Source organism: Anabas testudineus, chromosome 16 (assembly GCF_900324465.2).
Source record: "Anabas testudineus chromosome 16, fAnaTes1.2, whole genome shotgun sequence".
Taxonomy (NCBI): domain Eukaryota; kingdom Metazoa; phylum Chordata; class Actinopteri; order Anabantiformes; family Anabantidae; genus Anabas; species Anabas testudineus.
Window position 1 is genome coordinate 14,874,806 of NC_046625.1, and position 27,007 is coordinate 14,901,812.

At 38.0% G+C, this 27,007-nt stretch overlaps 1 protein-coding gene across 1 annotated transcript; it reads left to right on the forward strand.

The window, feature by feature from the left end:
- Positions 1-555: 555 nt before the first annotated feature.
- On the forward strand, positions 556-26,765 carry mtbp (MDM2 binding protein). The gene is made up of 23 exons (XM_026373241.1): positions 556-735; positions 1,051-1,134; positions 1,225-1,298; positions 1,421-1,569; positions 1,968-2,026; positions 2,870-3,014; positions 3,476-3,590; positions 6,901-7,017; positions 11,057-11,151; positions 11,275-11,341; positions 11,424-11,541; positions 11,674-11,853; positions 13,756-13,869; positions 16,621-16,764; positions 19,081-19,174; positions 19,257-19,415; positions 20,077-20,172; positions 20,324-20,587; positions 20,730-20,890; positions 21,952-22,058; positions 24,216-24,329; positions 24,857-24,922; positions 25,012-26,765. The coding sequence occupies exons 1-23, from the start codon at positions 669-671 to the stop codon at positions 25,048-25,050; spliced, it is 2,628 nt and encodes an 875-aa protein (XP_026229026.1). The 5' UTR covers positions 556-668; the 3' UTR covers positions 25,051-26,765.
- The last annotated feature ends 242 nt before the right edge of the window (positions 26,766-27,007 follow it).

Below are 27,007 nucleotides of genomic sequence, written 5' to 3' on the forward strand. Positions count from 1 at the left end.
AATAAGTCTCCAAGTTGTTGAGTTAAATTATTTTTCAAAATGTCTTTTTATGAAACAAATGGTTATAAAATTATTAAAATGAAGGATTTGATGCAGATTTAAAACTAGGATACACACCTTAAATAAAAAAAATGAGACTACACAGACTCTCTGCAATGTACTGCCAAACTACAGCCAATTAGTTTTTTTTTATTAATTTCCTGGAAGTTAATTAAAAGTAATATATCAGAAAGTGGTAGAATATTTATATTAAATGATTACAACAATGATTTGTGTTTTTCTAGGTTGGAAATAAGCATTGGGTTGTGCACCTATAGAAAGAAAGACTTATTTCTCCACACAATGATAACACTACTGATTTACAGTATGAGGCTGTATAAGCAGCATTTAAATTATGGATACTGCATAAAGTCTGACAAAGAGGTTGTTGCCTTCATGATAATCAAGTCACCAGAACAGATCATTTGTAATGGACAAGTCAATCTGGTTCTTCAGTGTCCGACCAGTAGGGGGCGGTGGCGCTCTATGAGCTGTGTGGACACTGGACAGCGAAGAAGAACTGGTGGGAAATTTGACAGTGCGCGGAAGCTCGTTGTTCTCGGTTTTGCTCCATTTTACTCCAAACTAACTTTAACCGTGAGCTTTTTTTTTTTTAATGATAACACGACATGGACCGCTACGTGTTGGTTGTATGCTTCTGTCAAACTGGTGATGACCCGGCTAAAGATTTTAAATGTAAGTTTTAGTTCCCCTCTGATAAACAGTGTAACTGCTGTGAGGCCGTCGACTGGTCGCTAGCTTGTCTGTTAAAAGCTGTTTTAAGTTCCGTTTAAGTTTTTAATATAAAGAAACTTTACCAGCAGCAGCTTAAAACTTATCCTTAAAGTCTACGTAGAGCTTTTTTTTTTTTACGTAACTACATTCTTGCTTGAAAAGGAAAATGTAAATATTTGGTTGTGGGGTGTAACACTGAACCTAAAGTGTACCTTTACTTTCTGGACTTGTTTATGTCTAAACCAGATCACAGTCTTATAAAGCCTCTGTCCTCAGGTCTGGAACCAGTGAAGCAGCTATATGATAAACTTCTGCACATTTCAACTCAGGAATCATCGAGAGGGATTTCTGTGTTTCCAGGTATAGTAACTTAAACACTATGGGATTTCTTTAAATGGATTTCTAGCCCAATAAAACAGACTTAATATTTTCCTTTTTTGTGTCTTTCAGCTTGCTCTTTGAGTGGCAGCCCTTCAGCTCAGAGGTGGTACTTTGCTGTTCAGGCTTGCCGTGGACCTACACATGTAAGAAAACTGGAAAACTGACCATTTTTCTTTAAACAGCAGGATATGTTGTTTAGGGAAAATACATTTTCTTTTCATCTCATTTATAATCAGTCCTGCTTCTGTCATGGCCTGTGTTGTAGTACTGCAGCTCAGACTGGGAAGAGCTGGGGACAGGCCATCTGAAAACTGACAGTGAGGAGGAGAAGCCCACTGTTTTGGAGTCGTGTCTCAGTTCTCTGAGTAATCAGGAGGCACCGGACCAAAAGTCGGACCAGCCAACACAGACAGAGTGAGTGACAGATGATATTTTCTGCACATTATTTAAATAAGTGAACTTGTTTTTTTCTGTTTGGTTTTTAAGGACCATGCCAGACAGACAAATCTAATTCCAGACAGGGCTGTCTTTGATCTTATAATTTATTTTTGACTTAAAGGATCAAAACATTTCTAATATTTATTTCATTTTTTTACAATAGAATATTAAATCTTAGTTAATTTGCTACGATATAGATGAAAGGAAGTTGTAAATGACTCAAACATTTAACTAGCAAAATATAATTTGTGTGTCTTAAAGACTTAGCCTCCAAGTGCTTAGCTGGTGTGTAACCTAATCTAGGTGACCAGATCACAAGTGGACAGCCGGTATACCAGGTATTATCAGGGTCAATTTGTTTCTGATCTTAACAGGTTGTTAGAGGAGGCTGCTGAAGGACTGCATTTACTGTCAGACAAGCTACCACCTCCAGGTACAGTGAGCTAGTTCTTATTATTCACTTTCCTTAGTATCATTTTAGCAGTTTATGTTGCTGTATAATGTTGTCAGCTACTTGAAAACCCTCATTAGAGTTTAAGAAAACAAACATGACATTTATTCAAATTAATTCAGACACATTTTTGCTTATTGGTGTCAAATTCAAAATGTTTTCACTCATTACTTTCTCCTTTATTTTGGCTGTTAGGAGTATATCTGCAGCTCAAGGAGAACAGTGTACTGAGGGGTCAACAGAGCAAGAAGTTAGTTTACAGATACAAAACAGTGTCTCAAGTGGGAGTTTAGTCTTGGCCAAAGCTGCCAATATTGAATAATTAAAACTCTTTACTGAAGCCAAACCCTTCAGCTGTGTGACAAGGATCCAGTCCAATTTCAGGCAATTGGGTTTTGGAAATCTGCCTTCTGCTGCCTTGTAGAAAAGGTTGCCTGGTAGTCTTCACATATATGCACTCAACACTGGGAAGATACTTCTGCTCTGACTTCTTAGCAAGTCTGCCTCCTGAAGTGATAAGAACACTTTTTAGCACACACCACCTCCACAGGAGTTCAGGAACAGTCACCTTCTAATGTTAGCTGCCCCGAGGAGCCGGAGCTACAGCTGCCTTCCAATGTTTTTTTCATATATCTTCATATTTATAAGTGCAAGACAGCTCAACCCACTAGTTAAAATATGGTTGAGTAATTACCTTAAATATATGTCACTGAAGTACATTTAAGGTAGTTATCATGATATCCTGTGGCGCCATGCATTTGATGTCATATGTTATGCTAAAATGTCTAATAAATTTCTTTTGGTTTGTCATATTTCCCCCCTTAGGTAAAGCCCTGTTGGATGTGCTTGTGTTGGGCTCTGCTGAGCAGTCCCCTTCTGCTAAAGATCTGTTACCTCTGATGGGAGCTCTCAAACACATGTCTTGCTGGCATGCTGCTAAGATAACTGTAGTCACACATCACACCGCTGGGTAAGGAGACAAAAACTGCAGATGCAGTGTGTTCCCTCATATTTGAGTTACACTGCAAAATTTAGGAAGACACTTTCAAATAAATACAATACACAAAAGACCCAAACATGTTACTAAAGTTGATTAGTTAACAGCATACATACTGTATGTTTACAATAATAATGCACATACTCATATATGTGATGTGAAATGTCAAAAGATCACTCAAAATGCTTTTGAATTTATCCCACTTTACCAGTAGGGGGAGGTAGATGAGTATATATGAGCATATGCTTGTCAACTTTATGGACATTTAGAGCAACTCTCCTAGAGACGCAATTAACTAATTTAACTCCTTAGGAGATGTAATATAATGTAATATAAATCATAACATTTACTTATAGTTTACAACAATGGGAATAAAAGGTCCCCAAAGTCCTCTCTGCTGGTCATTGAGTGATCCTTGTTGTATCTTAAATCAGGTGGCAGAAAGCTGCATCCCACTTAAGTGCTGGTCTAGTAGAACCTGCTGACCTGGACAGCTGTATCGACAGCAAGGAGCTATGGAGGGGCAGCCTCGTTGTCAGGGAGAGGAAGGTAAGTGTCCACAAAAATGTGAAAAGTGAATGTTTGGAAGAAACAATTAGGACACAGTTTGTTTCTGCATAATTTATTTCAGGTTTTCTTGCTTTAGAAAAAGAAGAAAGCTCAGTTGAACCTATACAAAAAAACAAACAAATAACAACAACAACAACCAAAAACAGGAGAACAGCCAAACAGCATTAGAATTCGTTAAAAAACACTGCAGTAGTTCCAAACTCAGCAGAGATGGTGTTTGTCACACAGGACTCTGGTGGGTCATAGAAGCCAACTGATCAGAGAGAGGAAGGATTTTCTTGAAGGTTGAGTGTCTGTGTCTCATCAGTATGATGAAGCTGTTTGTCAGTTACAAGGAGGCTAAGATGTTTAGAGAAAATGTGTCTATGGAAGCCAGCTGTTATGCTGAGAAGAAAAGACATATGCATGCATATGTCTTTGTGAATACTTGTTCCTGCTTGTGTGCACAACACATATTTGTTGTTGAACTTTTGTAGTAATGTATTGTGTGTGTGTGTATGTGTGTGTGTGTGTGTGTGTGTAATTGATAGTTTAAAAGCAGCAAGGAAGGAAAAAGTTGCATGTGAAGAGAAAGAACTTAATTTCCAAACTTACCAGCTTGCTTACCCAGGGCTTTTTATTATGAACAGTGTTCTCTGTAGGCTGGAGCACACAGCAACTGGGCAGAGAAAAGGCAGAGAAAACCATGCAAGAACCTTCAGAGACCTGATCCATCTGTATTTGTTCTTATATCTTTTTCATATAAAATTACTCATGCAGTGCACACAAGGCCATAGGTTAAATTTAACACGTTTTCCTCTTAAATTGAATGAATTTTTCACTCAGCAGGGGGATGAAGGTATAACTGGGGTCTTGGGAAAGCTCTGCCCCGCTGGCATTGCCCTGACAGATCTGACCCGGCCTGGCCTCGCTGTAACTCGACCTCGCTCCCCGAGGAGCCAACTGCAATTGATTATTGGTCCAGACTTAGGGAAGGACACAAGTGTTAGACATTGCCTCTGGGCAGTCTCTTTCGGTACTTAAAGGACAGTGCTGGTGTTATTGACATGCAGTGTCTGTTCTTTACTTTTAGGAACCAGAAGGTGTAAAGCTAAGTTTAGATAAAAAGAATGACTTTGGCAACAGTATTCTGAAAGATTGAAGACAGTGTTTAGGATGTATCATACGAACATATGTAGACACCTGTGTCCACATGCTTTTGTATATGTGGTATTCTGGGGGCCATTGCCATGGCTTATGTTGGGCTCCTTACATTCATGGCAAATCTTAATGCTTTAGCCTGCAACTTGGTGCAGCAGTTTAGGGAATACCATTTCTCATTTCAATATGTTCCTATGACTGAATGGGAGCAAATACCTGAATCCAGATTCCTAAATCTTGCTAATAGCCTTATAAAACAGTTGAGGCTGTTATAGCAGCAGATTTATCTCACATAGGAGATTTTTACAGTCACATATATGTATAATACCATATGTGCACATATTTTGGGCCATATATTGTACTTTATTTCCTGCTTTCATGCTACTGGTTGCATTTTGGTGTCCAACTGAATAGGCTGAGGTGAACTGACAGCCTTTTTTTTGTTGCTACTCTGGAGATTACTTCACACCCACTTGTACTTCTTTCTCATTACGGGAAAAGTCTGGCAGGTGCAGTAGTTTTCTGTCTCTGGACAGAATTGGCCAATTTCGTGCTTTTTTTCCACGTTCCTCTAGGGAGAATCAGCAATCTGTTTTGCTGTGGAGTTTCCTTTTATCTCTCATACAGTTGGTGTTTGTTTTTTTTTTTAATCTGGCTGAGATTTTCAGTTGCCATTTAAAGATCATTTTAAGCACTGATCAGCATGTGTCTGAAAATATACAGCTGAGTCATATCATTATGTTTAATATGTGTATTGTAAAAAATGTGGCGTGTAACCTGGAAGTCACTGAAATTAGAGACATGAAGTTGTTGCCTCAGGGAACTGATATGTTGAAGCAACATTTCCATTCAAATGGATATTTTAGGAGGCTTGCTTTTTTGAGACCTTTTGATATTCTATTTTGGAAATCAAGTCGGTGAGGCTTGTGAAGCAGAATAATTTTATAGTAAAGAAAATATGACGCTAGAGCTGGAAGTTAGATAAGTCTTATCATGTTGAAAGACAGAAGGACTTTCTATACTTTTTAATTTCCATTACAACAATATTCAAATGCATTTTTCTTGACTGAAATTTCATATGGAAGGTGTTAAACTGCATTTTAATTAAGTGTTTAATATATTTGATATATTCATCCATCCATCATCTTAACTGGTTGTTCTCTCAAGGATCATGGTAAAGCTGGAACCTAGAGAGAGACGACCATTTACACCTACGGGAAATTTAGAGTGACCAGAATGTATTGAACAGATTTACAACCAGGTTTAGAACAGTACAGTATGTTCTTAGTTTTCATTAAGTAAATTATTTTAACAACTGCTTAGAGTAGCATGAGCTACTAAATTAAATATCTGAACTAGAGCCTGAAGATCATAGTTGATCATAGATTCTCAATGCCAGTTGTATAGAAATAAATTGCAGTCCAGAAAATCCAAAGACATGTTAGAAGGCATATACAAACAGTATCTTTGTTATTTTTCTACTGTGTCACAGTGTGTGTGTACAGCTTGGCTACAATTCAAACTAATTTATAATGCATAAATAAAACCAATATGGATGTGTCATCATCATTGTATTTTCTATAATCTCAAATATTCTTGGCTGTATCTCGGAAATTGATCAATTCCACTGTATAAAAGCAGCTGCTTTCATATACCAGCTGACTAGCTGTGCAATTGCATGCTTCACAAAAGTTTCCTTGCTCTATCTGCTGAGCTGTTGAGTATGCTGAGGCAAGCATGCAGCTTCTCCTTCACTAAAATGACCTTTTCTAAGTTGCTGCCTTCAGATGTGAGTGGGCTCCAGCAGTCAGTCAGTAAAAAGCTTCACAGCTGGAGAGTGGTGGAACAAAGGAGAATTCTCAAATGGATAAAAACCTGTCTAAGAACAACCACCACTTAACTTTAAGCTGGGCAATACATAGCATAATAATTAAGTGTGTGTATGTGTGCACACATATACCAATAACTGTGCAGCAATGTGACAAGTGTAAACCACGTCTACTTTTGATCCAGTGTGGTGTTACAGAAGTCATAATGAGATCAGTTTGTATACTAAATAATTGCAGTATGCTTTGGGAAAATGATTGTCATAGGAAGATCATTTGTCTGTAAGTGACCTTGTCTCTCTTCCTGTCTGTGTTTGTTTCAGTATGTGTCAGAACTTTGTTTCGATGGATTTTCTCTGCGTTCTTCAGCATCTCACAAATCGGGTGCCAGTCTCGTGCAAGCTCCCCTCACCACTACAGACCACAGACCTCAGGCTGAGGTGAGTCCACTCATTTATGAAGTTCTCACACTTAAAACTTCCTGCAAATTTAACCCTTTACCAGACGTTCAGAGTGAAACAAAGATTTGGTGATCTTCTTTTTTTTCATTGTGTCACTGCCAACCTGATTGCGGTAATTATCATTTTGGTTCACATTTCTTTGTCCACAGGGTTGAGTGGGTGCTTTATTACCAAGAACACAGAAGACGCTATAGCAAAAGTACAAAAGTGGACTTCTTGACCACTACAAGTGTTGGAAGTAGTGTTGTAGTAGTGTTTAATAATATCATAGTTGTTGTAAAGAGCTGACATTATCTATTCGATCTCTCATATTGCAAATTAATAATACGTCTTGCTACCTCGTAGACTACCTCGTGTGCACACAGAGAGTTCATGCAGGGTGCTAGTGTACCTGGTCCCCATAAGTTAAGCAAGTGTAGCTGCATAAAAATGCTTCACTGAGGTGAAACACAAGTAAACAAACAGGGCTGGGAAACAAAATACAGACACCACAATCTCATCCCGCATCTATGTTTTCAGACTTAATAGCTCAACCCTCACTTGTGTAGAGGTGGTCTGCAAACAACAAGCTTGTTTTCACAATATAAAAAGTACCTTACGACACAACAAACGTTGCAAAAGACAGTTTGGTCAAGAATATATGTAAACTATGTTGTTAGTATCCTATACCAACAATAATTTGTTTAGTGCAGTTGACAAGGATGCAGAATACTTATTGTTATCAATAAAGTCCTAGAAAATATCCATATACACTGTAGCTGATCTGATCCACATCCTGCCACCAGTTTTCATTGTGTTCCACTGATTGTAACTTTTTAAATCACAGAGAAATCTTAGATGTAGGCAACGGTCCAGAGGTCTGGAACAAGACTTTGCTGCATCTCATTTAAATTCTTCAAACACCCCAGGCAGCCAAATTAAAATGTTTTATTATTACTAAACAATTGCTTGTTTCAAAAAGTTATTCACCTCATTATTTCTTGTTGCACAGAGATTTGTTCTCCAATGTGGCAGCAGTTGCAGCAAGCACAGTCTTCTGCCAGAGTGCTGTAGGGTTTGCGCTTGATCCAGACATTGTCAGTGAGGAAATCTTGTTTAGAGAAATGTAATGTGTTTGAGGTTGCTCAAGGAATCATGTCTGTGTGTTCATGTTTCACAAACTCAAGGAAGATTTGGCTGACAGGTTTCTGAGTTAACAATGACATCATCCTGGGAAGAACCATTCTTCCAGCCCCAGGTCAACTCACGTCTTGGCTAAAGAGTTGAATGAGTTACACACAGTCCTCTCTTAAAGCGATTTCTTGTAGGTATGAGGAGGTGAGTTCAAAACAGGTTTCCATCTGATTGCTTTCTGCCAAATAAGTGTTGACCTCTGAGATTTTTGGGGACCAGTTATGTCAGGGGTACTGTAAAGTGAACTGTCACCATGCAGCGATATCTCCATCGTGACTCAGGATATCTTGTGTCAGAACCCTTTCTTTAAGTCTGGTATTTATTCAAAATGACGACTATTGCAGACATTGTATTTGGCATACCCTTTTTTTTTTTTTACTTCTTTTATGTTGTTCATATGTTTATGTGACCTCACACAGTTATACCTTTTAAAACAGTTGCAGAATTAAATTTACCTCGGCCTCCAACTAGCAGTTAATTTAGGTTAAGCTGATGACTGTTTTCTTGATTTATTTCATTACTCATTTGGTCTATAAAATGCTTCTTTTTTTCAGACCAAAATTTTCTAAGCCCAAGGATTTTTTTTATTACGCTGAACAAAGGTTTTACTTTTGTATGAGACAAGTCTTTCATAACACTTGGTGTAGCATACTTCTGTAATGAGCTTTCCTATGCAGATTAATATCCAGAACAATAAAACGATGCAGAAATAATGGCCTGATATGGGGTCTTTAACACGTCCCATTAGCATTAATTAGATTAGCATTAAAATATTAAAAGACAGTTTGTTGAAAGGAGGTCTGTTGTACACATAAAGAAAATAATTATTAGCACTTAAACATCTTTTATATGTGTACACTTTGTGTCTGGCAGCACTGTGTTTTAGTTAGTTTGTTTGCCCATTATTCAGTTAACACAACAGACTTTCATACTTCAGGGGTGTGTGTTTGTGCATCTATAGACAGAGAGATGTTATGTGTTTATGTGCGTTTCTTTTGTATGTGATCTCATCAGATAGCTGTACTGGGAAGCAGATGGTGATGATTGTCTTGGCGCACAATAAAAAAAAAAAAAAAAACCTCAGAGGACCTCAGAACTATCACATCTCCACACTGCTGGGATAACTGGCTGTATAGTGACTCATACACACATACACATTCCAAACTATGGTCAGACAACAACCATTAGGTCTCCTCACTGTCAGGAGTAACTTTCATGATAATTACTAACCCACCGCTCAATGGGCAGAAACGCTGCGCTGTGCTGTGGCATTTCTTCAGTGTGGAGGCAAATATGAACTATTAACATGCTCATGTCACATATTGTATTATACTTGTCTTAACAGAAGAAGTAATCTAGTTTCAGTTAGATTTATATAAATGTAGTTGTGTTTTGCAGTTTAGTTGTATGGAAACATTATTTTCAGGAGACGTGGTAACTCGAAGTGTCCTTTTTAAAAGCACCCTCATCTTGTTTGTCAAAGGAGAAAAGAGCGTCATTCTGCACTGTGTTTTGGGATTTGCCAAACTTTGCCATTAAGCACTTTAACCTACATCTGAAAGTCATGCATCAGCTGCTCACTGCTGGACACTTTACCCAAACATCACATTATTGTTTTTGCACACTTTACTGTGTTTTTCTTATTTCACACACTAATTTACACTCAGTAGCCCATTACGACATTATGAAAGCATGTTTTTAAAAATTGCTGTGCCGTCTCAACAGCCTATTATATATAAGAGTCTACTGCACAATATAACACAACAATAGTGAACTAATGAACACCACTTACTGGTCCAGCATACTTCACAGTTCAGTTCAGCGGGTTCCTTTTGCAGAATCACATACTGAATCATTTTTGAATGTTTTATGTGACCATTTTATCCACAGGCCCATTTAAAGACACTATAAACAATGATATGAAGTGGTTTTAAGTAATAATGACAATTAATTAATCAAAATTGGAGGTCTTACTGATCTCTCAGGCTTGTCTCTTCAGGTCACTGCATTACTCACATTCTTCTGTGTTTCCAACCATCTCACAAAAATAAGAATTCGACCAATCAATTAAAATCAGAAGCACTTCAATCGTGTTCTAGTTTAATAAGTTATGAGATTGACATTTAAAGCTCCTCTTGTATTCTTGTGATTTTCTGTACTTGCAAATGTACTTGCAGTCTGTTTTTACATGTGACAAATGATTTATATATTATTGATTTCTGCACTGGATAATGAGCTCATTAGAAAAGTGGGTCAACCGCAGCCTGTTAAAATGTGGGTCTTTTTAAAAATGTGACTTGCAGTGAGTTAGGTACTAACTTTAAATATATTTCTGTAAGAAGACAGGCCAACAAATATTACATTAATTTAGGTATTTCTGTCATTTTATCAACCAGACAAATACATGTAATAGATTTTTTTTTTTTTTAGTCCCAGTATCTAGTGTCTTTGTCTATCTCTAAAATGTTTTTTTTCCTCTCTTCTGCAAATGGACATTACTGGATGTATCAAAATATGAATATAGAAATAAATATTGCTGACAGTGCCATTGAATGTCCAATTCAAGATTTGGAACAAGGAAGGATCATATTACCGGTCACTAATGTAAAAGCACCCCTCAACTGGTTAAGGTTCAGTAACCTGCCCGAGGATACTTCCGCTGTGTCTTAGTCCTCCAGCTGATGAGTGGTTGTCAGACCCAGAATCTGCTGTCTCACAAGTCACTGTGACATTTTAAAAATATCTTTTTAAATTCTGTGTCATAAGATAACTTGTGTTTTTTTTTCTTCTTCCCCTTTTCTTCCTTCATTCTGTCTTTGTTTCTGTCCTCTCTCTGCGTTTACAGGTCTTTCATTACTATGCACCAGTCTTAGACTTGGTTCAGCTGGTTAATCTGTCAGACCTGCCCAGCTTTCTGATGTCCAGCACCCAGTTTGAACTGTATCCACGCTTTAAAGTGTGCGTGTGTGTGTGGGTAGACAGCTGTGTATTTTGTATATTGATATATTTGCAGTTTGCTCCTGCAACTTTACATTTTACTGTTCCTTGACAACAAACAAACAGAGACCTGTCTGGGAAGTCAGTGAAAGCTAAACTGCTGTTGGACCAGCTAAGGTCACTGCATGGAAAGGTATCAGCCCCTTCATTTTACTGTATATGTCACATGTGGAACCCTTGCATTTATGCTTATCAACTGTGTTTTTGTTATCCAGGTTGGTGCGTTGTTCAGCCTGTCCTGTATAATCACTCCAATTGCTCAGCCTGCTGCCAGCCAGCTCAGCTCCCAGCGCTGGAGAGAGTCTATAGCCAGGAGACCAAAGACCTTACTGAGTAAGACAGGACAAAAACATACAAACTATAAAGAGAGAGCATCATATTGTACTACAGCAGTTTAGTTAAAACTAACTTTTTATCACCATTACCTCTGGATGTAATGTCTCTCCTCCTGTCTGTACTCTCTAGTACCTGACATCGAGGTGAAAGGTGAAAGTGCTCACTACTTCCTCTTGGTCCAGGGCTCAGACAGTGATGGGTGTGGAGCCTGCAGGGCCAGGATGTTGCACTCAGACAGTCAAATAAATGGTGCGGCTGCCATGGCAACTGTCTCCGGGTTGCTGAGAGAGAAGTCTTTATCGTTATCAGGTATAGTATGTTATCCTGTTTATAGAGAGGATTTGGTCGGTTCTTTTGTGTGTGTGCTACTGTCACTGTGAATATTTTGTTGCCTCAAACAAAATGGAGACAACTTTGCTCCTATTTTAACCTGCATTTTATTTCATGTGGGCAAATTAGCTCCATTAAAATGCTAATAGTATGCTATAAGTGAACGAATTTGATATAGAAAAAAACAACGTGATGATTCTCAGAAAAGTTCTGGAGTATACAATAAGGCTTTTGATTAACTTAATGGTCAATTTAATGATTGATTAAGTTGCTTTCGCTTTTAGAAGCAGTAGACCTTAGAGGCAAAAATCTGAAGCCGTGTTGTAACCAAATTTCAAGTCTTTTTATCAACAATTGGAGGTTTTGGACCATCTATCACTAAGTTGTTCTCTGCTGTACTTTAAAGGAATAAAACCTTCTCTTAAAGCAGCTCCTCAATTTGATTGGAATAGAAACTCTTGTATCTTCATTGACAGAACTTGAGGGGCAGTTAATTTTAATTAGGCTAGCCTGTGTTGCAAAAGCTGATACTCTTCAACACTATATGCCATTCTGACTACAGAGATTTTTTACATTTGGCCTGTATTCTCTCTTTTACTGCCTATTCCTTCTTCATTGTTTCTCATCCCTTCCTCCCACTTTTGTCATAGCAGTGTAAAGTGGCTGTTCTGTCAACGATTTCCACATCTTTGCCACTAAAATACAATCAACTGAAGAAGAAAGGTTGCAAAAGGGTATTGAACAGAAATATTGACTGACGGAGAAAGAAGGAAGTTGGAAAGGAGATGAATGTGTAGATGGATGAATGGTAAACTGTGTGGATGACTGAACAAATTTTGAAGGATGGTGTGTACGTGCTGGTTTTAGATGACTGAGATGGAAGGGCATTTGTGAAAATGGAAATCTCAAACTGTTTTATTCCTTCAACCAAAAGCTTTTTTCTTTTTTTTTTTTAAGAAAAGTCCTTCATTGTTCTTTGGATTTACATGAGATTCAAGAGACCTCCTGTGCTGTTGCCTCCTGAGACTTCCTGCTGTTGTTACATTTTATGCAACCTTCACAAGACATTTTTGAAATACTTTTAAATGCAGAGCAAGACTATAAAAGGTGTCCTAACTTCTGCAATGACACAGCAGAGTTCTCATTAAAATGAAAGTCGCACACTGTTGCACCTGAACTAAAATATGATGTCTGAAGTTTCTTTTTTTTTTTTTTTTTTTTACCAGCAAAAGGGTTAAAAATGTATCAACCATATGTTCACTCCATATGCTCCATATTGGAACATTATGCTTAGCTTTATCTTTAAGATGATATTATTAACTACCCCAGTAAATTCAACAGGGCAGTTTAATATCTGTTTTTGTCAGCCATGTTGTTTTTCCAGTACTGTGGTATGAGGGATCATCCCCAAACGACAAATACTGCAGTTCAAGATTAATCCAAGAGTGTGTTGCACTCATAAAGTTGCACACTAATGAGAAGCAGGTTTTTAAAAAGAATGGTCCCATCACAAAAGCACTGAGAACATGATATGCAGACTTTCAGTGTCTGCAATGGGTCAAGCTCCACAATTACTGGATCCTTCAGCCCTCATATTGCAAGTCAATGGTGTCTTTCATTAGACCCCCTACTTGGTAATCCCTTCATCTTTCAGACTCCGTGGCCAGAGTTTTTAATGCAGATTTTCTGTCAAACATTTGACGTAAACTGAACCTTTTGTTTAACATCGGTGAAGTGCCCTTTAAACTTTCTGTTACCCTGGCTTGTAGAAAAATGTCCCAGTTCCCCTCCAAAAAAGTACCCAACTGAGGTTTGCAAATTATCTAATCATGCTTTTTATTTATTTTTTTAAAGATTTCTCTATTTTCTCTCTTCGATTAGGACAAGCTGTAGGCGACATTCTCCGCCCCCTGCCCTGTCTCCAAGGAGACAGTCTGCTGAAGAGAGAGAGGAAGGTGACCCAGGTTCAGGCACTGGTACTCAAAGAATATCTCAGTAAGTACTAGATGAAAGAGCTCCCAAAATGGAAAACAAATCACTGCTGCAGTCCTGGGCAAAAAGAAACCAAAAGTGAAAGGTGTAAAACTGAGCATTGTGTAGACAATACAGCAAATGATTGCTCACTTCTTAGTCAAACAGATTTCGTCACCATTTTTGTTGTATTTTGGAGCAATCATTGTGCTTTTATTAATTGCTTGCGTGCTAATGGCTCGTAATTACCAAGACAAGCTCTCAGCTCAGCACATTGAGCTCACCAAGATATGTCAATCAAAACTGTACAACTCCAGATTGGATGGGGAAGTAGAGGAGAAAACCTTTTTATGGGAACACATTTATTTCATAATAGAAAGAACTATTTTGTCTTATTGTTTGAAAGATACAGAGGTACAGTCTATTTTACTTAATATATTAAAGATATGCACACTCAAAATCAGGGCTCACCAATCATTTTTACACTGTGATGAGGATTGCTTGAGAGGGATTTTTTGTGTCATGTTGCTAACCCTTTTCTTTCCTGTCTGTTGAGATACATCACATTCCTTTATAATTATCCACTGATGAGCATCTAATCATTTTTATGTAATCCAGCCACTGTGATATAATACACTGCCCATCCAAATACAAACAGGTAAGAGCCTCCCATTGGATAATTACTACATGGATGCAGTTTTCAGCTGGCAAGAAGTTATTTAACCCTAACTAATGCAATTAGTAACTTCACATTTCTTAAACAACCATGTCTGAAAATATCAGTTTCAGAAGGTTCAAATTATTCACGATTTAAAAAACCTTTATTAGTCCCAAAGGGAAATGTGCATGACACATCATTTTCACACATAGATTGGCCATCACAGAGTCCAGACCTGAACCCCATTGAGAATCTTTGGGATGTGGTGGAGAGGACTTTGTGCAGTGGTCCGACTTAACCATCATCAATAAAAGATTCTTGGTAAAAAATTAATGCAACTCTGGACGGGAATAAATGTTGTGACATTGCAGAAGCTTATCGAAAAGTCAGGCCAACAAAATATTAGAGTGTGTGACCTTTTTTTTTTTTTGGACGGGCAGTGTATTAAATCTTATCAAAAACACATGCTTTATAATTTGTACTGTCATGGATGGGAGACCAAAGCATACCATTTGCTTCATGGTTCGAATCTTGAGTAATGAGTAGTAAAAAGTACAAGATACTTTAATTAAACTCAATTAATAAATATATTGTGGTGGAAAAGATTTGCTAATTAGCCATAGACGCATTTTAGAAATTTATGAAACTTTTTTTCAAGCAGAAATTACAACCATTTTAGGTTTTCATTTGTGTGGATATATTTCTATATATCTGTGAATATAATATCTGTAGATTTTTGATTCTTGGTTTGCTAAGCATATTCAATATGTCACATTAGACTCTGGAATTGTACTTTTTATGTAAATACAATTTGCAGATTCATCAAGTAAAAACATTTATTGCACGTTGTAAGGTTCACTGTGTGCTCCTGCTCTGTCATTACGAACTATACAGTACGTGTCCAATTTAATCAGTTCACAGCCAGAAAAAGTGGAAAAGTGGTTAATTTGACAGAGGTCGTCAGTGCTAGCAGTTATATATTTTTTTTACAAATGCTAACAAATTTCTCAGTGCTGAATTCACTTTTTTTTTTCAAAAACTCTTCACACAGTCATAACAGCAGCAATCAGTGTGGGCTCAACTGTCGACCATCTTTTATTGCTGTAACACAGAGGGCATTCACAGATCACATTGTTCAGATTTTATGAAATGTTTTCTTACTCAAAGTCAGTCACTACCTAAACTTTTTACATGCTGACATACAGTTCCTAAAAATCCAAAGCATAAATCAAAATTATGCTTAATAGTGGTGGTTATAATTGCACTGCTGTCCAATATAAGTGCATTGGTTCAATATGTTGTGCTAATGTAGTTCTGTCACTCTTTTAGACGTGCATTTATAGTCGAGACAGAGCAAAATGGGTGGAAGAGATGTACCAGCTGTCTTTTGACCATTCAGAGCTTCCTGATGTGTTTTTAGTTTGGACTGTCAGCTCTCTGCAGCCTTCAGCACAGGCTGGTGCTTAGAAAGACTGTTGAAATATCATTATTTTACAGACACTCATGTCCCCTTGGCAGGCAAAGATAGTGAAACATCAGTGGAGTGGGGCCAGATTAAAGGAAGTGGAGTGAAATTCTTCTTCAGACTTGGGGAAAAGCACTAGGACTATTTTTTTTAAAGACCATAAGCAGGATGAACAGACCTAACAGACCACAGACCTTAGTAAAATTCATTGCAGTGTATTTGTCTGTTTTCAGTGGACAACAAGCTTTCAAATGCAATTTGACATATACATTAAATCTGCCAGCATGTAGGTTTTATTTAATAAACAATGAAAACTTTCCATCTTTTCTAACTCCTGTTACATTATAGAAAGAAACTGTAAAAACTGTGTCGGTGAAGTTTCTCTGTCGTCCAGGTGAAGTTATCTAGAAGTTAAGTCATGGCAACTGGACTGTATGTGTTATCTGTTATTTATTTCTACTGACTTGTTATTTCCCAGTGGAACTTTACGAAAAAACTAAAGCTAATTAAAAGAATATACACTGTTTTAGGTAAAATCAGTTACAACCTACTTATTATATAACATTAACACAGATGCCAAGTTTGACAGTGAGCCAATACCTAAAGCTAATTTGTTGTCAAAGTGTAAACCAGGCTCTGTTTGTGTGTCCAGGACAGAAACAAGAAGTGTCAATACCCATCAATGACTTGAAGGTCATTCTGAATTTGGCCAGGGAGCAGTATCTGAAGATAATCGACTCCACTCTGCCCTCTACTACCTGTCTCACGGACAAGCAAGAGACTGCCAAGAACACAGGTACAGACAGAGAAAGAGACAGTCACTGCATTCTCATGCACATGATGTTAATTCAGCTTAGTAGTCATGGTAGTACAGTTGTAGATTAAACTGAGCCTGGCTAAAATAAGGTTGGGGATATGCAATAGTTATGCATATACATATATCATGATGTTTCCTCCACTATACTTTACGGTGGGGATGATATTTCATGATGATGTGCTGTGACCTTTTTATGCCAGTTGTAGTGCTCTGTGTTCCTTTCAAATAATCTTAGTTTTGTCAGTCCACAAAACTTTTTGCCAATACTGCTTTGAAGTGTCAATGTGCTCTTTGGCAAACTTTAGGTGTGCAGAAATGTTGTTTTTAATAAGCAGCAGCTTCCTTTGTGGTGTCCTACCATCGACACCCTGCTTGTTCAATGTTTTACCTACTGTAGACTCATGAACACAGTTATTAGCCAGTTCCAATGATGCCTTCAAATCTTTGGCTGTCACTCAGGGTTGTTTCTTTACCTCATTGATGAGTGTTTGTTGTGCTCTTGGGATCATTTTAACTGGCCTCCCACTTCTTGGTAGAGTAGCCACAGTCCCAAACTGTCTCCATTTGTAGTTTGTTTGCCTAATTGTAGACTGGTGATTTTCTAACATCCCGTGACATCCCTTTGTAACCCTTTCCAGCTTTATGTAAATCAACAACTCTTAATGGTAGATCCCCTAAAAGCTCCTTTTGGCAAGGCATGGCTCACATAAGCGTATTCTTCTTGTGTGGAACAAACTCATAAAGTTAGAGTGGCTTTTGTTAGTCTCAGTAGCTCTAGTCTACACCTCCACCTGAATCTAATTAGCTTTTTCAAGGTTGATATTCTAAGAGTTCACATACTTTTACCACTCTCACTATGAGGTTTTTATAGTTGTTTTAAATAAAGACTTAAAAGATCAGATTTTTTTTGTGTATTATTATTTTAGACACATTATATTTGTTATTACTCTTGAGTTAGATAAAAATCAGATCACATAATTTTTCTTGCTACTGTTTAAAGCTCAGTCTGCTCAGATGGTGGATTCAGAAATGTCAGTTGGCTGTAGATAATTGAGAAAATTATGTCATGCCAAAACATGTTTTACCACTCTGCAGTTGTGTATTCAGTATTCAGTACATGCACATTCTTAGGATGACGGTTTAGGGAACAGTGCCAGCTAACAATAAACAAATAAATTGTTAGCAATAAAAGACGTCGAGACCTGCAGCTAGAGCTGGTGGTTTTAAAAACATAGTATAGCTGCAAGGCTAATACACCTGCAGGTTTCATGTCATAAATGCTGTGTCACATTATTTGCCAATTCATTTTCTGTTTCTTCCTCTGCTTCTGCATAGCATTGTCCTTCATAATGATTATTGTGTAATTATCTATGCCACCAGATTCAGGCATTGTCCTAGCAAGCATATTGGTATTAGACTAGACCATTAGAATGCATTGGCGTCTTTTCCAGTAAAACTGCCATTTATCTTTAAAATAGTCCACATCAGAGCCTTTATGTGTACCATCCATCTCAGCTTTATGTAGTAGCAACCCTGGATCTCACACCAAGGATATACTTGAGGTTTGTAAAAGGGGAGCCAACATACATCAAGAGAGAAGTAATGATAGGTGCAGACATGTACAGATATACCTTCTAAGGTGCAAATCAATTTTTTCCCCATAATTTGTGCCTACCCTGTGTACCTGCATTACCTAAATGTGTGAATGACTTTGTGTGGGCTGTCATACCACTGGCAGAGTGCTTCAGTGTTCTGATGTTTTGCCCTTGCTCTTCCATAAACCTGCTGTATATAGACTTTATACATTTCTATCCTTTGGGAGATAACATACAACCTTCTTAGCCAAACACAAGAAAAGTGGGGTCACATGAGTTTAGTGTTTAATTAAATGGCCTACTGTGACATGTAGGTTATGGGTCGAGCAGTGCAGTATAACAGCATCAGAGGCTCATACTGCCTCTTGACTTGCTATCTTTAGTCACTGTGTGGCACATGAAGCCCTAACAACACAGCTAAGGATCTTTCTATTCAGACTTGAAGGATCATTTGGTAGCAACCTGATTTGAGGGCACAGTGTTCTTTTGTGTTTATACTGTAGTTGATTTATAATATGACTGACTGTAGTTTTAATGGTTTTGAAGGAGAGGGAGAGAACTAGTTATAGTTTCAGTCTTTGCATTGCATACAAACATTTCTTTCCACTAGAATGAACAAACATTCTTGTTGTAGGGAATTTCCATTGTAAGCACAGGCCTATCTAAGTCTGCCAGAGTAATCTTTGTCATGTTATTGTAGATTTTCAGACTATTTCCTACCAGCCATCTGACTGGCCTGAGAGAAACGTCCTCCACAACATCGAGAACCTGCAGAGGAGACGACAGAAGACAAGGTAAATGGAATACACTCAGGATGACTGTTTGTAAGCCAGAATTTAGCAATTTCTGACCATGATTACTTTTTCCGCATCCTAGATTTGGTCTGTTAGGTCCAGGCTCCAGTGACAGCCTGCTGGGTCGTAAAGACAGTCAAAAGGGCTCCGCTGCTTTACTAGATGCCAAAGAACTTCTAAAATACTTCACATCTGATGGTTTGCCTACTGGGGAGCTACAACCGCTGGCTATCAATAGAGGGTTGGTTCAGTCATTGTTTCATCAGATTTAATATGTGAGCTGACTGCATCAATTAAATGTAATACTTAATTTAATGCATATCTATATTGCACATTCATGTAAATAGGAGCTAAGTCCTACATGATAAAGCAAATATAGACACAAACAAGAACACGCAGATAGAATAACAAGGTGCAACAGGCTGACAGTGACAAACACTTTCAAGAAAAATATTGACAGGAAGATATATTCACTACATTCACACATTTACAAGTAAACATTACATATACTGTAGTCAGATAAACTGTATCAGTGTGGTTTCCAAGATGGTTGTGAAACAAGAAAGCTTAATGAGGCCAAAATGAGGATTTGATTATGATCATTAGCATATAACAGTGAACCTACTGTACAACCTTTGTAGCAAAAATTATTCAGTTGGGTGAAAAAGAAAACAACAATTAATTTCTTGAGAACAATCATCCAATAGTGATAATAATTGTTGGAGACCAAACTGTTTTATTGAGTTTTAATTAGTATTGTGGTTGTAGTTTAATGAGTAGGATATTAAATTGAGAAGCAATATATAACATTTTCATTTACAATCTGTTAACAATTTACTCTCTTTCGTTCTTTCTCTGTCCTCCACCTTTGTTCTGTCATCCCACACTCTCCCCCTTTTTAGTAATAATGTGTTTCAGTTGTCACCAGACCTCTCTCCCAGGAGAGTCAGCCAGATGCCCTTCAGCAAGGCCTCAGCCTCACATTACCACGGCATAGAGTGAGTTTCTATGAAGTACAGTAAATTATATTTTACAGGCAACTACTAATCATTTTTTAGTATCAGTAGAAACTACATCAGTCTTTTTTATTCTTCTTTATTCTAGTATTTATTATTAATACACTTTTGAATTCATTACATGTTCATCTAGGTTCTGCCTGGACAGTCAGCAGTCCCTTGACCGAGATCAGGCCTTCATACGGCTCCAGTCGCGCCTGATCCGGCAGGAGACCCAGACCACCTGTACCAAAGAGCCCTGTGCCCTCCCCTTCGCCCTTAGTCCCGCCCCCTCCCCTGCTGTGATGTCAGAACCAGGAAGTGTACCTGACGGAGAAACTCTGCAGAATGCTGATGTAGCACGACTCAAGCGCAGGTCCTGGGACACAGATATTATTGGAGGTTATCCTCGTAAAAGGTATGATGGTGATGTCCGTTGTTTACGTCCAGGTGTTTCACATAATTTGGAACATATAAGGGAAAGGCGTCTTACAGAAGAAGACTCACTAACTGTGGTAATGTTTACTGTGTATCTTTATTTGTTTGTCTGAATAATGTAGGCTGGTGAAGTCAGAAAGCAGCGACTCCCTCTGTTCTCAGAGCAGTGGCAGCAGCGGGACACACCCCGCCATCAGGTCTCTCAGGCAACAGCCGAGCAGATCCCAGTCCATCTCCTCCTCCATTGCCTCTACTTCTTCAGCCACGAGACGGACATCCTCAGGTAGAAGAAAAACACTCAACCTTACATTGTAAAGACTAAAACCTCTGGACCATGAAACATATAAGATGAAGTTGTTTCAGCCCAAACTGCACCAGAAGTGTGCTACATGTCAGGCAATGTCATGTTACACACAGAAGAGTAAAGAACTGAAGGGAAGTACAAAATCTGCATTTGAAACACATACTGTATGACCAAGTAGTAGTGGCAACATAGATGTCAGTACTGGCATTAAAACATCAGTAAATTCTTCAGACACTTGAATATAAAATGAATGAGAACTGGTCTGTCCCTGTGCCTGTTACCATGCAGCTACTTTAACTTTCTTTTATGTGGTTGAATTTTATGTAACTTAATTCATGTCTATGGAGCGGAGACACGATTTGTCTACGTCTAATTATATAAAATCTAGGTAATTTAGTACATTTTTGAAAGGTAAAATTTCTTTTTGAAATGTGATTATTAAACCAATGAAGTTAAGTTCAATTATTACAAGTAAAATAGTCATATTAGAGAGAATTTAGAAAAGGGTTAGGGTTAGGGTTAAAAAATATAATAAGCAGTAAGACAATTTTATATTTATTAGTACAAGCTGGTACTGGTCGCCAGTGTGCACTGGCATAGTACATCCTTACTCACTCTCTCACTGGGACACTTATTAATGTTTTGAGTAACACCTGCTGGGCTGCGTCAAAACACCTTCTGTGAAATAGACCTGTATTCCATATTTTAAGATCAAAGGTGCTGCACTTTCAAACTGGTGTTTAGAGTTCTGGCTGATGTTGAGCAGCAATATGCTACTAATTAAATGAAAGACCACGTACCAATTAAAATGATAAAGGTGACAGGTGGAGCAAAGCTAACAAGAGAGTTAGTCCCGGGTGGAGGGCTAATAAGGTAAAGTAGATGAAAAGACCTTCTTCAGTTGATGAGTATGGACTTGAATTAGAGAAATCTGACTTTGTTTATATAACTATTTCCTTTTGTTACGGATTTATTTCATTAAATGTAGAATTATTTTTTGTAACATTTTTCATTATCTTTTTCCTGACATCACTTCTAAGGTCTGGTGTCTCTCCCCTGCGATGACAAACCTAAACTTCAACAAACACAACATGAACAAAGAGAGGACAAACCTGCCAAAGAGTCACGCTCCCAGAAACACAACAGGGTGAGTGTGTGTGTGTCTACATTTGATGTTGACCATGTGCTTTTTTTGTCCTTTAATTTAATTATCTACAGTGATTATGTTCTTTTAGTTAACACGTCTTTGCTTTTAAAGATGGTGAAAAATAAAAAATAACTCAGAATAATTGTAACCATAGAAACAGGTTCTCATCACAGCACATCCAGCTCACTTGCCTTTCAAGTGTGCTGCCATTCACACAGGGAAAGAAGTAAAAGCACTTTAAAGCACAATGCTTGGGTTGCTGTGAAATCCTATTCTGGGGGTAATTTGGCTTGAAGTTGGCAATTTCAAAATAAACTTTCAGTTAGTGAAACATGGATTTTTCACCTTTTTAATCAACTCTCCTTAAAGAAAAACCATGATTAATTACAGTTTCTGTTCCTCGTTCATTGCTCTGGTCACTGCTTATATAAAGTGGTTGTAGAACTTGTTTAGATAATTGTTTTAAATGTAAATAACATTTTACTAAAGTATTCAGATGCTGCCATAGCAACCCACATTGTGGTTATAGCATCTCGAGCACAATGTGCTACAGTATGATATAACGATGCTAGAAACATTCTTGAGGTAGGTCTACAATTTGAGTCCAGCTGTGGTAAATTGAATTGATTGGAAATGGTTTAGAAAAGCACACACACTTTTATAATTAGCTCCCTGTACACCTCCGTCATCAAAATTGTTTATATCGTAAGTTTATAGATCAGGGCAAAAGTATAAAACAATTTCTAAAGCTTTGAGTAGGATCACAGGGGCCTCCATCTCTGTGAAATTGAAAAAGTTTTGGGGGATGCTTCTCAGTGGCAGGGACAGGGAGGCTAATCAGAATTGCGGGAGAGATGAATACAGAGAAATACAAAGAAGTCCTTGAAGGAAACCTGCTCTAGAGAGGACACAGCCTGAGAATGGGATGACCGTTCACCTTTCAGCATGGTGGTGACCTGAAGCATACAACCAAGACAACACTGGAGTGGCTTCAGGAAAGAGGCTGGTCGTCCTTGAGGGGCCAAGTCGCTTAAACCACTCCTACAAAGTTCTGAAGGACTGGTCTGAATATCTTTGTGATTATAGCATGCCAGTATCTTAACATCTATCCTTATCTGGAGCGGGTTTGGAGGCCTGATGTGGTCACTCTGTCTCCTTTAACCTGGGGCAATCGATCCCTTTGCGGAGCTGTATCAAGATCTTAGCATTTATGTTATTATAACCACTGCTTACCAAAGTCATAATAAACCAGCTTTCTTGTAATATTCACCTGTTTAGTGAATTTAAAACATGTTTCTACTACAGACAACCAACATATCACGCAGTCATTCTACTACAGATGATGTTTTATGTTGTACGTGTGATCACGTGTGAACGTGTGGGCTGCATCATGATGTGGCAGAAGCACTTTAGCAAAGATACTATTATATCATCTGCCGCCTGCCTCCACACAGACACAAGCTTACTACTTTACTTTTTCATCTGTTGTCTGTAGAGCAGAGTACTGTATGTACGCAGAGAATTGCATACATAGATTCATGCGCAAGTACACACGCTCACACACACACACACACACCTTCACACCATTTCCTCTGTCCCATGTACAGCTCACAGTCTGCACCCTGACCTTGACTATTTCTGCTCCGAGTTCTGATTACTATGCAAACAGCCCTTATCACTCAGAGCTTGTACAGGAAAGAACAGTTGGCCTTATTTAGAAATAATGTGAGTTTATTCAGGACAGAGATTAAAAGCGTCTTTCTACTCCTCATGAGACTGAACGGCACCAATGATTCCTCACAATAATTTATGGTATTTCCTCAGAACAGTTGCTGGGACAAGATTAAAGGCACATGTATTTGTTTCAGGAATGTGTTTTCTCTGTTGTTGCTTCCAGTGAAATATTTGCATGTTTGTACCTGCAAGCTCACACTGTAAATGTGAAGATGTGCAATGCTTTGCAAGGATCCCCCCCACCCCCCCAAGTCAAGACATTTTGACATCCTTTCCTTTATGATAGGGGGCCATGCTAAATATAGTTTCTCTGATGTGGGTTGGCGTTGGGCGTTTAGGGAATAAATGGAAGTAGATTTAGTGTTATCACATTTCTTTGTTAATACCATTGTGTGTATGTGTTCCTGTCTTTTGTGCCCTCAGATGTTGCAGGAGGTAGTAGTTAAAACACTCAAACATCACGGGATCACTGATGAGCACAAGTGCTTTGAGGCCTGCAGCAAAAGACTCTTTGATATCTCGAAATTCTATCTCAAGGTTTGTCTTTTTAATACCCACACACACAATTCTGACTTTTTTTCTTTCTTTTTTTTTTTTTGACAGTTTCTTGATTTGTGTGCTTCTATGCTTCCAGGAAATTTGACCATATGTTGGATTTTGTTAAAGATCCTTGCAACAAATTAGCGTGATAATAGGAACAGGTTGAAGACAGCAGATCTTTCTTCTTCTACTTTTTTTTTATGCAATAGCTTAATGTTCTACTGGTCTTGCTTTTATGAATATGTACATGTATTATCAGGAAAATATATTTGTTTTTATTGTCCAGTATTTGTTATTTGATTTTTAACATAAATCAATTATGGACAAATACTCCAGTGTCTATAGGTACCAGTAGTTTAATCTATTACAGTAACTTAATTTTAAAAAGTAAAAAGCACATTTCACTCTAAAATGCAGTACAGTACTTTTTACTGTTGCTTGTCAGTAACAGAAACAGCATCTTACACATTACGCACTTTTTTTCTGAGTGATGAGTGATCTTCCTCTTTGTTGTTTGATCCCAGGACCTGAAGACTTCCAGGGGTCTGCATGATGAGATGAAGAAGGCAGCCAGCTGCAATGCGAAACAGGTAGAATCCCTCAACACCAGTTTGGTTTAGGTACTCTATAGAGTACCTTCTCTAAAGTCACACTTTTACAATCACATCTCTCATTGTAGGTCATTGACTGGGTGGTGGAGAAGACCTCAAAGAAATGAAGATGTTTTTTAAAGAATTTGGGGGGAAAAACAATCTGCTTTAGCATTATCGAATCGTACAATGTGTTAGAGCATTCAAAACAGTAAGATACGTCTCTGTGCTTTAGCTACAGTCACTGAGAGGCTTAGATGTTGGCTTCTGTTCTGCGTCGTCTGTTTTCAAATGTTCTTTTCTATCTGTTCTTTTTGTTTCCAAACAGAATAATGATTTTATGACGTGTACATATTTTATCTGTGGTTCATATTTTACCATTTATAACACAATAAATGTTTTTGATCTTATTTTGTGCACAGTGTAACTCAACCTAAGCATGATTTTGTCAGAAAGCATGTTTATATGTGTGTTTAAGAGAAGCAAAACTGGTGTTTGGCCATTTTAAGAAATATTTCAATAGCAGCACTGACAGCTAAGAGCCCATTCTGGATGGGAGCTGTTGTACAGACAGTGAAAACAAAGCCACAAGCAAAGCAGCACATTGTGCAGCGCTGATTATCACCAACAGTCAGATCTGTCCTGTTTCTAATAGTTTGTCCTCTGCACAGACTAATCAGCAACACTGCAAAAATTCTCCATCCCCACTGGCATCAGGTTGGCTTTTCTCCAAGAGGAGCTGGCTACAGGTTTCTGGCCAGAAAACTTCTATCCTACGCCAAGTTAGCATAAAACAGGCTGCTTTTTTGTGAAGTTGGATATGTGGCGTGCTGTTCTGTTCGACGATGGTAACTTACTTTTTGGTACATAATTTGGATTATAAAGTAACATTTTATTTTACCGCTCTGTAATTTGCTAATGTATTTTTGCTTCCCTTTTCATTTTTTGTTAATTAACTGCTACTTTGTGGTCAGCTGATAGTTGATCAGCATTACACTGTATGTTTTTCATAGCAGAGATACTGAGTTAAAGGGTATTACAGGTCATTACATTTTGTTGAGTGTGTGTCCGTGTGTGTGGGAGCACCACTGAGCGTCAGGGCAAGAAAATACAAGTGTACTATCTGCATGTGTCGGTTGTATCGCAGTAGACCAACAGAGGCGATAATAAAGTTTACATTGCACCTAACAGATCTGCGTCACACACAAAACCCTTGGTAGAAAATGACTATAATAGGAAACGACTTGCTGCTTTGCAGAGGAGGAGAAACAAAATGGTGCCGCGTTTCACTAGTCTTTCAATAAAAGTGAAGAAAGTAACTTTGTCTCGTCTCCTAGTAACAGTTACCTCATTTCTAATACTTAGTAAATTATACCATGTCAGAAATGTAGCAACTTTAAATTGAACCACAACAACCACAATCTGATGTGCTGCTGTACAGCAGCCGATTTGATTTCTTGATTTGATTTTTTATTTTTTTGTCCTATGACCCCAAATGATTTACAGATATGTTCTGTGGGCTCATTAAACGAAGAGGATGAAGATTAAATGAACTGGCCATCTGTTGTCGCGGCTGCTTATTACAACATGTAAAATAAATTCTATTAATGTCCGTGGGAGGTTGTTCTCCCAGTGACTTGAGGTTTTATGTTGTGACTCAGAGGGATGAATGAATAAAAGTAACAACAAAAAAAGGCTGAACTAGAAGTGTTTAACTTTAGTTTCCAGAAGTTAATCTGTACGGTATGCATGCGTGTGGGGAAAAGCATCTGTCTTCATGACAACCGGCATACGATTTAGAGCTTCCTCAGGTAACAATTGTGTAATAAAATCCTAATTCATACACCATGTTATGTCATTTGTATGTAAACGCATTGTAAACATACTTTTCTGATAATGGAAAGTATCACAATTCAGCTTCTCAACTGTAAAATCAGCCATAACTTGCCCACAGTTGATCTGGTAATAAAATAGTCTTAAAAGTTTGCACAGTGATTATTGCGTCAATCCACAAGAAAGCAAATCACGTGTGTGTCCCTCTTCACAGCAGACATACAGTCTATAGGCAGAACACAAAGAATAGGA

Coding starts and splice junctions, on each gene's coding strand:
- mtbp (XM_026373241.1), top strand. CDS start 669: ATGGACCGCTACGTGTTGGTTGTATGCTTCTGTCAAACTGGTGATGAC. Junction 2,027..2,869: donor AGACAAGCTACCACCTCCAG/GTACAGTGAGCT, acceptor TTCCCCCCTTAG/GTAAAGCCCTGTTGGATGTG. Junction 11,854..13,755: donor GAAGTCTTTATCGTTATCAG/GTATAGTATGTT, acceptor CTCTTCGATTAG/GACAAGCTGTAGGCGACATT.